This window comes from Symphodus melops (genome assembly GCF_947650265.1).
Source record: "Symphodus melops genome assembly, chromosome: 5".
NCBI lineage: Eukaryota > Metazoa > Chordata > Actinopteri > Labriformes > Labridae > Symphodus > Symphodus melops.
This window is the reverse complement of record NC_136695.1, coordinates 3,685,770-3,703,189: the sequence shown is the minus strand read 5'-3', so window position 1 is coordinate 3,703,189 and position 17,420 is coordinate 3,685,770. Positions and strand designations below refer to the sequence as shown.

Here is a 17,420-nt window from a genome sequence, read left to right as displayed (position 1 = left end):
CATATGAATGGATATAACAGAAATATCAGATTAGTTATTGCACAGTATGAAATGTAAATGTGTACTATAGCAGGATGTAACATAAATATTTGCACTGTATGAAATGTCATTTTAGCAGGATATACAATATAAAAAAATATTTAATAAAAAAGTTGGTTTCATCAAGGTACTGCACGTTTGCACATTTATCCTTTAAAAACAGGAAAGTGACACGAAGAAGAACAAAAGGTCATCTGAAAACATGTTAGACGAGATGTTAGATGTTTATTATTACATACAGGGTGGACACTGGTTCATTTATTGTTGATTATTAAAACAATGAATGTTGACAGGAAGTTTATGAGGTTCTTCTGAGCTCCTGACTTCAGGTGGAGAGACGGAGCTGTGTCAGGAGAGAAATGATCCTGAATAAAATAAACTCTGCTCCATGAAGAAGCTCTTTAATAAGTGCAACCTCTCTGTGAACCTGCTTATTATTCACACCTGGAGCCTTTTCATTATTAAACGGCTCCTGACTGTCTGCAGGTAAATCAGCGTTCAGATTTCACTCAGAATAAATCTACTGCTCCTCTTTAACACTCAGCTGCTCTCACAGCAGATAAACTCCTGCTCACCTGCTGATCGGCTGCCTGAGGGGGATTCACCTGAGCCTCCCTCACTCTCACGTGTGCTCCTCTTCCTCCTCCTCCTCCTCCTCTTCCTCGTGGAGCTTTTCTGTGCGATGAAGATGTGAGCGGAGAGGACAGCACAGAGCTGCAGGGCTCTGCTGCTTTCAGTCATCATCAATGTAAAATCTTCATCACACAACGAAATGATCAAACACTGATAAGACCTGACACCTGATGAAGAGGAAGAGGGGGGGGGGGGGGCAGAGGAAGAGCAGAGATCATAAAGGACAAACAGAATGAGAGGAAGGACGGATGGAGGAAAGTGGAAGAGGATGATGAGATCTGACACCTGATGAAGAGGAGGAAGTCTGCAAAGAGGAAGAAACAAAGAGCAGGAGGAGGAGAGAGTGATTGAGAGGGGGAGAAAGGACAGGAAGGGAAATGAAGATGAGGATGATGATGTGGGTCACAGTGAGGTGATGAAGAGGGGTCACCGAGTCCAACATGAGCTCAGACCTGCTCAGGAATCCTGCAGCTGTCAGAAAAATAATTATAATTGTGTCCGTGTGCACGCGTGTGTGTTTGTGTGTGTGTGTGTGTGTGTGCGTGTGTGTGTTTACACGGTGGTTACACCTGAATGAAAGCAGATCTGCAGACCTCATGCTAGGACCTGATCCTGGTTTAATCTGATCCTGCAGAGACCTCGAGAGCCGCTCTGTCTGACAGAAAGAAAAACTCTGAAATCGATCTGTTTTTAGTTTCACATTCATGCATCGTAAACAGATTAAAACTTTCACCTCTACAGAAGGTGAAGTGTGTGCTGTATGCTCACGAAGCCCCTGAACCTGCGTGCAGAGCCCAACGTGCAACTGTGCATCGAAACACGGACTGCCAGCGCTGTGACCGGACCGCTGGGTACCATCACATTTACAAACAAACAAAAAAAACGAGCACTGCAAACTCATATTTTTAGGTAGAATATTGCAGAGCGACATAAATGCATGCGTCTAAAGGTCTACGTGGTGCTAACAGGGCCATAGACATAGTTAAGGTAGAGCAGATTTGACCCTTATTTAAAGCAAGCGAGACTTTAAAGGGAAGTTTCAAAATATGTTTTCAACAGTTCAGGAGAAGAGAAATATGCGTCATGATGACTTGATGCTGAGAGGCCGACAGCAGGATAGGAGTGAAAGGAGACTGCAGGGGCGGAGGAGGGTCGCAGTCTGCCGCGTTCATACCTCCAGGCTTTCTGCTCCACATGAATGCTGTTCGACTTCCGGAGGTGGATAACCCGCAACTGTTATCTCTGTTAGACTGACTAAAAGAATAAATACACTCTTTAAAAATCATGGAGCCATCATCTTAAATTTCCTGAGGGAGTCATCCCAAAGGATCAATAAAGTTTAGTCTAAGTCTAAGTCTATCATGTAAAAGTAGTGAGTGTCTGACTTACCCCTCACTTACCTACTACACACACACACACACACACACACACACTGTTTCTCATAAAAGAAGAATGTGCTTGCTTCTGTATTTCTCACACGTGCAGAAATAAAGTTCCTCCTGAAGCTTTGAAGTGTTTAAAATGTGAACACCACCTGAGGGTAAGCGCAGGATGTAATTACACACTTCTTTATTCGGACGGGACAGTGGATAGAGTCAGAAACTGGGGAGACAGGAAGGGAGGAATCACATGGGAGAGGAGCCACAGGTCAGAGTCGAACCAGGGACGCCCGCCGCGGCGTCTTTGTACGAACAACAGTCTGAGTTTGATGTGCGAGTAAACAATAAAGATGACTGATTCTAAAACAACCTTTAGGCTAACTTTAAGCTAGTGCTTAAGCTGCTTTAAACCAGTGTGTGTGTGTTTGTGTTTGTTTATGTGTGTGTGTGTGTGTGTGTGTGTGTGTGTGTGTGTGTGTGTGTGTGTGGAGTGGGGGTGTGTGTTCAATCAGTCCCATGTTTAGGCTTCATTCATGTGTTCACAGAGCGACCTGTGTGTGTTCAGAGAAAGGGTCTCAGACCTGAACCATTTAAACACAGATTACATCAGTGACACACACACACACACACACACACACACACACACACTTTACTAAAGAGACCGGGGTGTGTGTGTGTGTGTGTGTGTGTGTGTGTGTCGGGGGGGGGGGTTGAATGCACAGAGGAGATCTGTTCATTCAGGTAACACCAGAGAGAGAGAGAGCTACTGTTCATCACACATATACACACACACAACACACACACACATGCGCGTGCACACACTCACACTCACACACACACACACACACACTCACACACACACGTCATTAAGTGTTAGATGGAGTGGTGTAATAACAGACTGTAAATCATGAAACAGATAATTAATACGAGGGAACATTTTAATAACATGTAATTAAACTTATAGGAAATAAAATCTCTGTTTTGATTGGCTCTTGTTTTTTCACGTTGTGACATCACAGACTCAGATCACTGCAGTGAAGCATTACTTTCATTTTCCAGCATGCTTCACAACACTGTGATTATTATACAGCTTAAATGTGCAAACAGTGCTAAACACACTTTATACACTGTCGAGACCCTCGTCTCTCGGGCCTGTGTGTGTGTGTGTGTGTGTGTGTGTGTGCGCGCCTGTGTGTGTGTGTGTGTGTGTTCTTCAGACTATTACCTGGCCGAGTCCAGACAGAACGAGTGCCTCATGTTCTGTGTACATCTTTAATCAGACACAGAGGTCGACTGATGCAATCCTCTGATTGGCTGATTGTGTCTTTGCAGCAGTGCACCAATCAAACTTCTTCGGCTGGCAGCACATGTGGAAGGTCTCAGCATCCGGAAGGGATTCCCAAAGTGAGGCGTGGGACCCGTACAGCGGCTCCATGACCCCCCTTAAAGGTTCTGACCACCAGTTGAACTAATGCGTTAAATAACATGAAATAATTTACAGTCTGTTTTTTTGTTATTTATCAATCAGTTGCAGTTCATCCCTTAATGTAATCCCGTCTGCGTCCTCTTGGCGTCTATATTGTTGTGATTTGACCCTGTGACCTCCGGGCGGTTCCTTGAAGGTGTATCAGGTGTGGATCAGTTCTATGGGTCTAATCTGTTTCTGGTCTTTTTTTGTTCCTGTCACCGCGGGCAGCAGGTGACGCTATACCTGAAGGATTGAAGAGTCAAAGAATAAAAGGGGGGTCCATATCAAGATCAAGAGGAGTTTCATATAGCAGAATTATACACATGCTGAAAAGCTCCTGATAATAGGTAGTAACACGGCCCTGTCTCTAAACCATGAAGTTTTGATTTTTTTCCTGAACATGAAACACAAGAAATCTGAACTCCAGACCAGTGGCCTGATCCAGGTCCAGGTCCAAACTTTGTATCCTGGTAGTTTTGTTGTTTTGTTTTGTGGCAGCCCAACATTTGGTTCAGGCAAACCAGTAAAAAAAGGTCAATAAGGAAGTCCCCGTCTTCATGAGAGGACATGTTTTTTAGGGACAAAATAATGCAGTTCACACCGGGGCCAGACAGAGAGCAGAGACAGAGGGGGAGAAACAAATCCATCAAAATGAGTGAGAGGAAGGAGAAACAGAGAAAGAATAACAGAGGAGAAACAAATACAGGTTACAGAAGGGGAAGGAAAAACAGAAACTGTAAAACAGGCATCACAAACACATAGCTTTGCTATATTATAATAATCTATATTATAATTATTTCATAACATTAACACATATTCAAAAAAGCAGAAACTGCAAAAATTAAAACTCCTAAATTTAGTTTTTTTTAAATCTAAATATTTTTTAATGTCACAGAAAATAAACTATTATTATTATTATTATTATTATTATTATTATTATCATTATTATTATTTTCATTATTATTATTATTATTATCATTATTATTATTATTATTATCATTATTATTATTATTATTATTATTAGTAGTAGTAGTAGTAGTAGTAGTAGTAGTAGTAGTAGAATTAATATTAAAATTTGCCTAATGTGTTTGAGATTTGAATCTCGCGATGTTTGGCGGTGTGGTCTGCCAGTCTCGCGTGATTTGACGTCAGGCTGTCATGGCTGCGCTGAGGAAGCTTCAGACCTGTGCTGTTTCTCCGACGACGAAACACTCCGCCTCGGTCATCTTCCTGCACGGATCAGGTCCGGATCTCTCTGCGGGTCTATGCACTCTGTGTGTGTGTGTGTGTGTAGGTGTGTGTGTGCGCGCGCATGTGTGTGTGACGTCATATAAGAGGGTCCAAACAGCGCTCACCTGGATGAAGAAGCTTTTTATGTCTTTATGTCATCTTGTGTGTACTTTGTTAAAGTCACACTGACTTTATTGTGACTGTGTGTTCAGGAGATACTGGTTCTGGTCTGAGGTCATGGGTCAGAGATGTTCTGGTTCCAGATCTGGTCTTCAGTCACATTAAAGTGATCTACCCCACAGCTCCTCCCAGGTAGGCTGCAGGTGTCTCATCAGGTTGTTATGAACCAAATCTTTCTTTTTCATATAAACCCTTTTAATGTTTTTTTTATTTATCCGTCAAAATATCAAAATCATTGAAGTTCTTAAAGTCCAACTCTCTGCTCGACCTCCTCAGGCCGTACACGCCCATGAGAGGGGCTCTGTCTAACGTCTGGTTCGACCGCCACAAGATCTCACGGGACAGTCCTGAACACCTGGAGTCCATAGACCACATGTGTGACACGTTAGAGTCTGTGATCCAGGACCAGGTCAGGGCGGGGATCCCCAAACACCGGATCATCATTGGTAGGGATCTGCTCCAGAACGCTTGAACACGTTTGACACACGTATGCACAAACAGGATTCATGGAGAGATGTCAGAGCGAGGGAGCCTCAGAGACAGACGAGGGCGCACTCTCTCACTCACGGCAAAGTTGTCCCTTCCTGATAACACCAATAAATGTGGACCGGACCGGACCGCTTTGTGGAAGTGAACTGGACTGAAGGGGGGGTAGTCAGACCCAGTTCTCACTCTGATCTCGTTCTCGTGGTGAGGTGTGATCTGCGATGTAGGCTGTTTGATATTTTGGCTGTTTGACTGCGCACACTCTGAGGGAGGAGAGCCACCACAAACTGACAAGCAGTGTCCCCAGTCGCCATGGCAACGGCAGTTACGCCTGCTTCCTTCCCCGTCCAATGACTGCAAGTCCCTTGATTGGTGATGGGGATATTTGTTATGATTTTAGTGTGTTGAGCTGCTGTTCCACTTGGTATTTTCGACAGTCATGTGATCAGTGTACGCTGAGATTAAGTCGTTTTTATCACGTACACCGCAGCCGCTCTCAGGAAGTGAGTTAGCAACTCTATCAGGATGAGAACCAGCACTCAGAGTGTGTGTGTGTGTGTGTGTGTGTGTGTGTGTGTGTTGGTCTGCACACTCAGGACTTCTTAGGTTTCTTCATGTTAACCTTTTATAAAAGTTTTATTATTTTCTGTCTCAGAGTTTAACTGCCAGCTTTTATCTCTTTTACTGGAACGTCTCATTTTACACACACACACACACACACACACACACACACACACACACACACTGTTTAATGTTCTGCCAGCAGAGAATATAAAAGGTTTCAGGAGATTCTTTAAAAAGCTTCCTGCTTCATATCTTTATCTGATAAAGTGAAGAAAAAAAAACCCAAATACAGGATAAAACGTTTAAACGTTAAAAACGACCAATCAGGATCTCAGGATGAGGTCCGTCACGTTATGACATCACAATCATCACAACAGGATGATTTCATAAAATGACCGAGTTATTAAACATATGAACAATAAAATCTGAGGGGAGAGGCGAACGGTTTAATGACAGCAGGGGAGCGGGGAGGAAAGAGTTAAACTGTGTGTGTGTGTGTGTGTGTGTGAGTGTGTGTGTGTGTGTGTGTGTGTGTGACTGGGACAAAGTGAGTATAAAAACACATGGTCCTGGGAAACTGCTGAAATATTATCTCACTAAATCATAACATTTGGTCATTAACTATAAATACTCTGTGCAGTCACTCAACTGCACCGTTTACCCACAATGCACCTCATCAGCACCACAAGTTTCCATGGAAAAGGTTTTAGGTTGTGAGTGCTGCTGCTGCGGAGTGTTTCAGTCACAGGCAGGGAAACTCTCTGACGTGTTGAGGAGGAAACGAACGCTGCGAGTCGTGCTGATAACGACTCGTTTCTGTGCACGTGTTCTTCTTCGTGACCTTTCATGTGTGGAAACCTTTCGGCTCCCTGACTGAAGAACACCCGGAGGCCTAATCCGCATCGAAGCGAGTCATTTTACGTTTCAAAAAATAATCCCGTCCCCACACACTTAACGCCTAACGCACTGATCCGACTCTCCTGAGTCAACCACGATGGCATTGACACGAGAAAATGTTCTCGCCATTCCTCTGCAATGACCATTTCATTTCTCTTAGTTTGGTAACGTCCGCCATCACGCTAAACAAACAAAAGTCGCACAATGACGTCAAACGGAGGAGAAACCGGCGCCCAGCGTGGCGTTAAAAAAGCTCCAAACGTCTGTTGTCCATCACGTCGTTTCAATCCGAAGATTTTGAGACTGTGAAATCATGAATTATCCGATTATTACTTTTTAATGTTTGCATCCGGATGACTTCACCTAAATCGTATTTTTATTGCAGCTCCATCGTCACGGCGACGCGTTGTCGGAATAACTCACTCCCGAGATAAATTATTTCTTCAACGACACACGAAAAGGATTTCAACTGGTACCAGTTTACCGGACCGTCATTTCTGCGTGTGGAGTAGCTCTCGCGTCGTGCTGCATTTCTATTGGCTGGTTAGTCGGCGTAGATCGTTCAAGCTGTGAGCTGGTCGGCGTTCACGTTCACATCTCTGCGACTCAACGTGTGAATTCCTCCTTCGTTCCTTCTTCTGCTGTTCTTCCCCGTCTCTCCATTTTCCCCCCCCGCCTGGCTCTTCGCCTCTCTGACAGGATGATGGGTATTTGCACACTTTCCCAGACGCACACGCTGTGCCCAGATGTACCCAGATGTGCGAGATTAAGACTCCGAACGTCCTCCAAGTATTCATAACCAGCTGACGATGTGGAACTGACCACTCTTTTTTTTTTAACGTGTGCTGCTGAAGCTTTTCACTCTTAATGTTCTTGTTACACAACAGAAGCTCACAGCTGATCATCGTGTGCTCTTTGATTGACAGGTGGGTTTTCGATGGGCGGGGCCATGGCTCTACATCTGGTGTGTCGGCGCCATCCGGACGTGGGCGGAGTTTTTGCTCTGTCCAGTTTTCTCAACAAAGATTCGGTTGCTTTTAAGGTAAACCAGCAGATTTTTTGACCAATCAGAGAGGAGAATAAACAAATATTTGTTTGTCTGTGTGTCTTTGTCTTTGTCGACTGCAGGCGGTCGAGGAGCGTCACCGAGCAGGCCTCCCCCTCCCTCCGCTGCTGCAGTGTCACGGCGACGAGGACGAGCTGGTTCTTCATCGGTGGGGCGCCGATACGTCCGAGCTGCTGACGAAGAGCGGCATGTCTTCCTCCTTCCACTCGTTCTCAGGTCTGAACCACCAGCTGAGCCGGCCGGAGCTGGAGCTGCTGAAAGACTGGATCCTGTCCAGACTCCCCACAGACCCCTCCCCCTCCTGACCCCTCCCCCTCCTGACCCCTCCCCCTCACCTGACCCCACCTCCTCACAGTTTTTCAATTAGTGAATAAAAATCTTTCTAATAAGTTTCTTGTGTTCAGTTTTTTTTTCTTCGTGTTGAAGCGTGTGTGTGTGTGTGTGTGTTCTGGATGCGTGTTTGTGTGACCTTTTCTTGTGTAGTTTTCACTTCCTGTCCTCGAGGGGTCAGAGCGTACACTCACAGGTGTGACACTGCTTCTTGTGGCCAAACTGGGAATGAAAACAAACCAAATTGAAAAGTTGTATATTTTTTCCCTCTGCTGACTAAAAAAAAAGGATGGATAAAATTTGTTGAGTATTTTTTTACCAGCTTGAACTTTTTATCAATTATCTCAAATGAAAAACTGAGAAAGTTAAGTCTTTTACATTTCAGCACTCATTTCATTCAGGCTGCTCCTGATGTAAAAACAACGACGTGACGACACAGCTGAGTCTTCTTTACCACAATATATTGAGTTTGAAATATTAGATATATTATCAACAAACTCAAGTTAGGCCCAAGTTTTTCTTCCAAATAAATAAATCCACCAGAAGTCGTCTCTACAGCGGGCTGAAAACGCCAGCAGAGTCACGTTAGCGCTGTTAGCGCTAGCACTACTGTAGGCCTTCCTCGTCAGTCGACGCCTCTCTGATTGTCAACAAACGCACGTCTGTCTGTCTGAAACTCAAACTGAATCTTTACATGTTGTTGTTTTGAAGCTCTTCTCACTTCAGATCCACTTTTTGCATTTTTACATTTGATTAAAAGTTTGTGCATTTCTAATATGGCGTCCACTAACAATGGGCTTGAATGGTGTGCATCAGTAACCAATGTGTGACATCACTGATACCACGTCCATATTTATACAGTCTATGGTTATTACACAGCTGTACTCATATGGCTTAGTCTTTCTAGTAGACGTGTAGTAAGTCTAGTGAGCAGGTTCTTATCGACCTGTCCTCTAACAGAAGGCTTTTTATCACACAGTGTGACTGTGACTGATCCACTCTGCTCAGAAATATAAACACACATATTTAAACATCCAGCTCCAGTTTCTCCTGATTCTACTCTTTTCTTTCCTCGTCATTTCCTCTGCTGAGACCAAACCTGACGGACGCTCTCTCTCTCCGGACGAGGCAGCGGTCTTCAGATCCTATGAAGAGGGCTGATGTTGATGGATGGATGAGGGGGGGGGCTCGAATGTAGCATTTGCATGAGGAGGGGGGAGGAGAGGAGGGAGGTGCAGCCAAAGCAAACAGAAGGAGCTCAGAGTTTCTGATTACTTCCAGCTTCGTGTGAAAGAACGCTACTGTTCATCCGCCAGCAGAACCCCCCAACTCAGCAGAAACCCCCACACTCCTCTCAGACCCCCCCTCCCTCCCCCTCCTCCCCCCCAGGCAGGCTAGTGTTTCATGAATCAATGAAGGGACGTATGGAGTTTATGGGGGGGAGGGGCTGTGATCTCAGGTGAGACAAACCCTACAGATGACACAGTTCCAGTGGATCCTGGTCTGAGGGGCTGTGAACCTTTCCCCTCTCCCCCAGCAGGCAGTGACCCCCCCTGTTGGTCAGAAAGGGGAAGTGCTCGTGTGTGATGATGTGTCAGTGGGAAGGAATGTTAATCTGGACGAGTCGTGGAGGGCAGAGTTTCCACTTGCAGAGTTTTCCATGTGGAGCGGCTCCAAAGAGACCGGCTGCAGAGGAACTCCCAGCCGAGGGAACCAGCAGATCCAGGATCCAAACATCAAGAATCCAGATCTGAATAAAGCCTCCTCCTGCATCCACATCAATATAATTCCTTCAAACCAGGCCATCTGAACCTAGAGAACCAAACCCCCCCCCTAAAAACCACATCAAACCAAATCTTCAGAATCTGGATCCAACCTAGCTTCCTGGAACCAGATCAGTCATTTTAAATCTTTGAGAGGATGATAAAAGCTGCAATGTAGACTCTGTGAGTCTTTGAGTACTTTAAAAATGCCATGATCCCGGCTCTGAGAGGAAGTGACATCTACCTCCGATATTCAAGATCTCCCTCGGCCCCTTTTATTCTGACGAGGACAAAAACAAGGTCATTGCAGGGGCATTTACCCTCTTTGAAAAAGTCGATTTTTTTTTTTTTTGAGGACATGCTGCATCAGTTTAAAACCAAAGGTAAGAACAACTCTTCGAACAGCTTCATGAAGCTGCCTAATCATTTTTGCAGGATCCTCTTAAGACCGAATAAAAAAAAAAAACATGGGAAAGTATCTGTGAATCTGGCCCGTGATCTTTTTCTCCTCTCCCACCGTCTGTCACATGGAGCGTCGTCCAGCAGCTCTGCAGGAATCACTCAGGATCTGAAAGCATCAAGTCTGACGAAGGATGTGCGAGTCCTGGACCACCCCGACGTTCAAAGAGAAACTTCTTATTTTCACTTTTTCTCCGCGATGCTTTCCAAAAAAGCATCAAATTCATGAAGACATGAAAAACCTTTCAGCCTTGGGGGGGGGGGGGGGGGGGGGGGGGGGGGGGGAGAACACAAACAGCATCTGATAAGCATAACCTCCCTTCAGACCCATGTTTTAATGACAGCTTCCTCTTATGAAATTAGAGGGCCTGTCATGTTGGTTTGGAGCACGGATGTGTCCTCTAAAGACGCACAAACACCAGGAAGTCTGTTTCATGTCCAAGCAAACTTCACCCCTGAAGTCCACTTTGTTTGCAGCACGTCACTTTGTTTGTCTTTTTCATTTCCTCGAGTCTGCCTGTCTTAAACCTGACACACTTTATAATCACATAAAGCTATGTATGCTAAGTCATTTTCTCCAGATGCACTTTTTAAGTTTCTGGTTTAAATTGTCTTTAGGTCCTGACGGTAATTAATAACCCATGTTCTCTGAAAAAGAAGCGGAAAAACTTCGACCAATATCTATGTTACCCTGCTCGCTCTCTACCCCATGCATGCATGAGCCCACGCTCAAAGCATTTTGGACCAATGGCGCGTGTGCGTGTAAGTGAGGGGGCGTGGCTTTAGAGGGAGCACTGAGGGGATGCTAGTTTTCCAAAATGACCGACCCTGCCTTTAAGCACGGTGCAGGTCAGCTTCGTCAGTGTGAGTGCGCTCTCAGACTGTCAGCCTTCATCCCTCACAGTGAGCAGCAGAACTACCGACGCCTCATCTTTCCTTTGTGCACACAGACGACAAGTCACCACTATATTCTTTTCCTTTACCTCAAGGAAGGAAACATAATGTCAAGGCAGAAAGTGAACGGCTGAATCATCTTCTCAGTGTGTGTGTGTGTGTGTGTGTGTGTGTGTGTGTGTGTGTGTGTGTGTGTGTGTGTGACTTTAGCGTAACCTCGCCCGACAAATTGATGTCAATGAACCTCAAACTCATGTCGCTGTCGGCTAGTTCACCGAATGAAAAGAGTGCTTTTACTGTTCTACTGTAACACTGTTGTTGAATCACTAGTTACTGCAAACAGTCATGAAGTTAGGTTAACGTAATCCCAATCACCTTCACTTAAAGAGCAGGTCTGTGTGTGTGTGTGTGTGTGTGTGTGTGTGTGTGTGTGTGTAGATATTTAAATGTAGTTTGTGTCGTAAAGTGAGAAGCTCACAGTTTTCTGCTGATCTTATTTCCTGTGATTGGAAAAGCAGCTGCTGGAGGAAGAAGGCTGTTGACTCGGGGTCCTGCGGGGGCGGCCATGTTTTCCTTTGAGTTGAGGTCCTGTGTGTGTGTGTGTGTGTGTGTGTGTGGGGGCATGTTTTCTTTTGCTGTGTTGGGGGTTTTGGCTGCTGGACGGTGACAGAAACTCTCTCAGTTTCTCGAACCGTGCGCTCCTCTGTGTGAGCTGCTTTGGATCACAGCTGCCAGAGAAAACGGAGGCCGAACGCTGAAAAAGCAACGAACCCCCTCCAATCACACACACACACACACACACACACACACACACACACCCCATACTGAAGAAGGAACACATTCAGATTGACTCTTTTACCATTTGGAAGACAGATCGGATCAGGAAGGAACTGAGCGCACCCCCCCCCCCTCTCTCTCTTTAAATCACAAACGTCTGAATGTGGAACCTGATCACTGCACCAAATCTAATTTCATGAATCTCATTGTTCCTAATCTGTCTTCTTGTCCATTACGATGATTTAATTTGGACTTTTTTTTTTAGAGACTCTGAAGTCCTCAGAAGTTTATACAACTGCCCTGAGTGAGAGAGCGGGCCCCGATCCAACAAACATATTATTGTAACTTTCTTACTGCAGAGACAGTGGCTCCTCTGTGCTGTGAGAGAACAGAGATCCTCAGTTTACACTCAACTCAACTCTTTTACAGTAAGAACCCAAACGTCCCATGAATATGAATGAATCTGGAAGTTCTCATTAAAGTTTCTGGACTCAGCAGCCAATCAGAGCAGAGACACATCATGAAGCTAACGTCACGTTTTCTTTTATGATCTGCTGCATCAAACTCAGACGTTTGACACAGCACATGAGCTTCTACCTGGTTTGTTAAGTTTTCATCACTTTTCTATGTTTTATTATTTTATACTCTTTTTTTTCCTCCTGTGTGAGAGAGAGAGAGAGAGTTAATGAGAGCGACACAAACCCTTCTTTGCATCTTGACAAAGAGAAGAGCGTTCAAAGCATTTCTTTATGTAACGTGTGTTATGATGAACTCATCACCGTGTGACCTAAGAGGACCTCACACTCGACTCCCTCAATCCTTCAGGGGGGGGGTCTGTGTGTGTGTGTGTGTGTGTGGGGGGGGGGTCTGTGTGTGTGTGTGTGTGTGTGTGTGGGGGGGGGGGGGGTCGCTCTTGCAGAGTTTACGACTCCACAACAGCTCCACTGGGATAATAACTTTGTCCTCTCATATTGACTCACAATGGTGTAATATTGATGTACCAAGCATGCAAGCATGACGTGTGAAGAAGCAGCAGGGGCTCCACACACACACACACACACACACACACACACACACACACACACACACACACAAAGCTGCAGACAGCTTGCTTTAGATTTTCAGGACGTGCTGGATTTGTTCATTATTTCTCCTATCGGCCTTCTGCACGTTTTCTCTCTCTGCATGGGGTCGGGTGAGCTGGTTTGTTTCCTGTGACCAGCACATGACTAAAGACTGCACGCTGTTCGATTGGTGCGACCTCCATGCACGTGTTTCTCTTCTGTCCGCCAGTAAGTCCTTTGACGCTCTTTTATCCTCTTAATAAACTACAGTCTTTGGTCACGCCACATGAAATATAGATAAATAAAATAAATTGTCGTCCATCACCAACTTCAATTTCAACATAAAACACAATGGGCCTTTGTGGAAATCAGACTCTTCATTATTCTTTCAACTTCCTGTCTTGCCTCCTTAGACCCCCCCCCATCCGGTCCCACAGATTTATTCTGTCTCCCCACGAGAAGGTGCATCTGTGAACAACCAACCCCAGGAGGATTTTAGGATAAGCTGGCCGGACATTTTCAGACTTGATGTGAGAAAATAGCTTCACAGTGTTCCCCACTGTAACGCCTCTGGCCGCAGCACAGAGGTGAGACGACTTGGTCACTCGTTGACCTTCGTACAGGAGGCGAGGTCACAGGGGGGTAAATATCAAGCCTTGAAGTGTCAGTCAGCATTCGGCTGCAGAGGACGAGGTGGTTCCTCTCACCCTTTCTGTCAGAAACCAAAACCTCCTCCTGACTGGACCCTTGTTTTCTTTTCCACGTTTGTCTGAAGGTCTTTGTGTGTGTGTGTGTGTGTGTGTGTGTGTAGCTGCAGAGTGAGGGCGGGTGTGTTCTTCATGTGTGCATGTTACGTGGTTTCGTGACGCTGAACACAGAAGCCACAGCGACACGTAAAGAGAAGAGGCGGTGAAGAGTCATCAGGACTTCTGTCTGCTTCACAGAAATAGAAATGGGGTTTTGGTTCACACACACACACACACACACCTACACACACACACACACACACACACACACACCCCTGACCTTTGTGGACAAAGTGTCATCAGCCCTCAGAAACCCCAGCAGGACGTCATGATGCAGAACAGACCCACGGTTCAGACAAACACAGAGCAGACAGACACGGGTGACGAAGATGAGGACGTGTGTAAATATTGAAAGTTGAACTCTTTTCTGTCTTTTAAATTTGACCCTTAAAGATTAAAGGAACGCCAGGCGCCCGTCCTGTGGGAATGTTTGTGTTTTTCACATTGGTTAAACAGACTCTCAGATGTGAACCAATTTCAGAGCCAACTGGCGTCCTTGGCCTCCCTAAAGTGGCCCCATCATATAAGCATATACAGATAATTAAATGAACTCAGGAGGCCACTTAAGTTATTTGACTTTAAGATTTTAATTATTCTTCATAATTTGTGTTGGGCAGCAGCAGCAGCTCAGTCTGCAGTGACTGGGTGTCGCTGGGTCTGGAGGGTTGTCGGTTCAAGCACCACTGCGGACCGAGCCTGGAGGAAGGTCTGGTCTGAGTCCACCTGCTCTGCTGCTCCTTCATGTGCCCCGACAACCTTCCATAAGTGCACGCACACATCCTGTTTGTGCGTGTGTGTGGATAAGCCTGTGTGTGTGTGTGTGTGTGTGTGTGTGTGTGTGTGTGTGTGTGTGTAGCGTTTCTCTAAACAGACACAGCTGTTTATGTGTAAATAGGAGCAGATGCTTTGTTGCCGTCATGTACAAACTTACATTTTAATGGTTTTTACAAAAAAATGTTTTTACCACTAAATGAGTCATTTAAAATGGAACTACTTTTTTGTATATATATTCTCATCTTGCGACCCCCCCCCCCCCCTGTCTCTATCTTCTGTTAATTTACTTTAGTATTTGTGTGTTTTATTTTGTATTTATTGTGTCTGTCGTTCAGATCCTGCTCCTTTGGTTTTCCCACCTTGTGCTCCCTGGCCCTGATTGTGTTCACCTGCGTCTCATTATGTCCTGGTATTCTGTGTATGTGTGTCCTCACTCATGTGTTCCCTCGTTATTTCTCTACGTTTTCTAGTGTGAGTCCATCGACTGTTTTTTTTATTTTTTATGCCATTGCCTGCTCCCTGTCCGGATTTGTCAAAAGGTCCTCCAATCGACCATACGACCGTAGAGGTCGTCTGTCACGTAATAGACTGGTGTAGTTTTGAGTCCTAAAACCAGGAAGTGAGTTAGCATTTTAGCGCTGTGGTTCTAACCTCTAAAAGTCAATGAGGATTTTGAATGGGTTTGTGTTTAGACGCCTGAAATAAGGTCAGTGGTTAAAACAAGCTGAAGATATGATGACGTTTTGTTAGGTAAGATAAACTACGTTAGCTAAGACCTCCACTTGTGAATTTTAAAGTTTTTACGCGAACTTTAAACGGCGGTTGCTAACGAGTAGCTAACTGAAACTACAGTGGTTGTCATGGAGACATTAAACGTCATCACGCCGGGAACTCTCCCTAATCCTCCTTACAGCCTCTAGTCATGTTTTTCAGAGCCCTTGTGAGTATTAGGTTAATAAACAACTTATTAAGCTAACGTTTAGCTATCTTGTCAAATCCACTGATTAGATCGATGAAGCATAACGGTCGTGACGTCATAATAAACCGACGGCGGTGTAGTTCGCTAGTGCATAACGTTAGCTTTTTACTTCTCTCGGCTGCATTAACTCTTCAGACTTCATATAAATGATGTTTATCTGTAAAGATTATCCCGCTGAACAAAACAGCTACATATCAGAAACGTGTGTTTGACACAGAGCTTATTTTCTGCAATGATCCAAAATCCAATGCAAAAATCCCATAGACAAATTTACGTAGGAACCACCGGCGCCATTTTTTCTGGTTTGCCTACAAAAATACGTCATTACTATACCAGACTATACATAGGAGCGTTTCCTATATTAGCGCCCCGACCGGCGAACGGAGAACCGGAGCACCGTCACACTGCTTGACGCGCTTACCAAGGTAAGTGCTAATTAACTATTAAGTTAGCTAGCTTGGACTTGGGTTAGGGTTAGGGGTCAAACATCATTCAATGGCGAACACAAATTCACCGGATCCAAGTTATTTATACGTCCGCGAGAGGTCGCTTGCCCTTTACAACGTAAATATGTGTCGTAATTTGACGCTTGCACAAACGAGCAGTGAAACTCTACTTTTTTTTTATCAAACTCTGCCTGTGTGCGTGAGCGTGCATTTTTGAGTCTGTCCTTCTGTTTCTGTTAACAACAGACTCTCACAAATAAACACAAAAAACGTCACCTTCAATATGAAATCCTAGAGTAACATGAGGTCAAATAAATCTGGTTAAAAACCAACACTAAGAAACAGACATTTAAAGCCATCTCATGTCTAAAAACACCCAAAGTTAAATAAAGTGCTAAAAACATTTCAGTCAGTGTTTGTTTATGTTCTTTGTTTCTGGAATAACCAGTGTGTGTTTTGTGGTCGTCCATTCTGAGAGGCCTGACTTCTTTCTGTCCAACCATCAGACTCTGACGTCAGTGTGCAGAGGCCACAACGTTGTTAGTGTGTGTGTGTGTGTGTGTGTGTCTCACAGACAGGGCGGCTGAGTCACTGCAGATTAGGGGGCCCTGAAATTTAATTCCCTGAAGAATAATTGTGGAATAACCAGCCAGTCCCGGTTGGTGGAAAAACAAACATATGTATCTTGTCTGTAAATCGTTTCTATAAGTAATGACTAAGAAGATGTGTAAGAACACACAGAAGTCGTGGTTTGGTTCGTACCTCGGTGTCTCAGTCACGATTCTGTACACCGAGTATATTTAGTGCGACATGAAAAAAAAACCTGAGTTCAAACCTTCAGGTCTCTCTCAGACTGGACATCGTCCTTTGTTTACTGTGTGGCGTTCTTGTTCAGGGCTACACTATGATGTCACACTATTACATGGATTACACCCTGCTTACCAAGTGAGGGTGAAGTTAGATGGGGAAACGTAAGGAAGATCAGGGTTGACCGTACCAGACCGTACTGAACTAAACCGGGTCACTCGGTGGAAACAGGGCCGTTTTGATCTTTTTAGGGGACCTGCTGTACGTGAGAGTTTCGGGGTCTTTATTTATTTAAACTGCAATGGAAGGATTGTTGGCCTGCAGGAGAAGATGAGTTATCCTTCTTTCCTTTAAACATCAGTCACACCGTTGACCAAGT

General features: G+C 44.8%; 1 protein-coding gene and 1 long non-coding RNA gene across 2 annotated transcripts; one reads left to right on the top strand and one right to left on the bottom strand.

Annotated features, from left to right (window-relative positions):
* The first annotated feature begins 4,629 nt into the window (after nt 1–4,629).
* Nucleotides 4,630–8,276, top strand: lyplal1 (lysophospholipase like 1). Its single transcript, XM_079343405.1, has 5 exons — nt 4,630–4,762; nt 4,962–5,061; nt 5,206–5,375; nt 7,803–7,918; nt 8,005–8,276. Exons 1-5 carry the CDS (start codon nt 4,678–4,680, stop codon nt 8,245–8,247), a joined length of 714 nt encoding a protein of 237 aa, XP_079199531.1. The 5' UTR covers nt 4,630–4,677; the 3' UTR covers nt 8,248–8,276.
* Nucleotides 4,661–5,031, bottom strand: LOC306823676. The gene is made up of 2 exons (XR_013779035.1): nt 4,940–5,031; nt 4,661–4,789 (listed from the first exon to the last, which is right to left on the bottom strand). It is a non-coding gene; the product is annotated as an uncharacterized lncRNA (long non-coding RNA).
* Nucleotides 8,277–17,420: the final 9,144 nt, after the last annotated feature.

Bases quoted from the DNA above. Each gene is read 5' to 3' on its own strand.
- lyplal1 (XM_079343405.1), top strand. From the start codon at position 4,678: ATGGCTGCGCTGAGGAAGCTTCAGACCTGTGCTGTTTCTCCGACGACG. The intron at 4,763-4,961 runs GTCCGGATCTCT...CTGTGTGTTCAG, and splicing joins CATCTTCCTGCACGGATCAG to GAGATACTGGTTCTGGTCTG. The intron at 5,376-7,802 runs GTAGGGATCTGC...TTTGATTGACAG, and splicing joins CAAACACCGGATCATCATTG to GTGGGTTTTCGATGGGCGGG.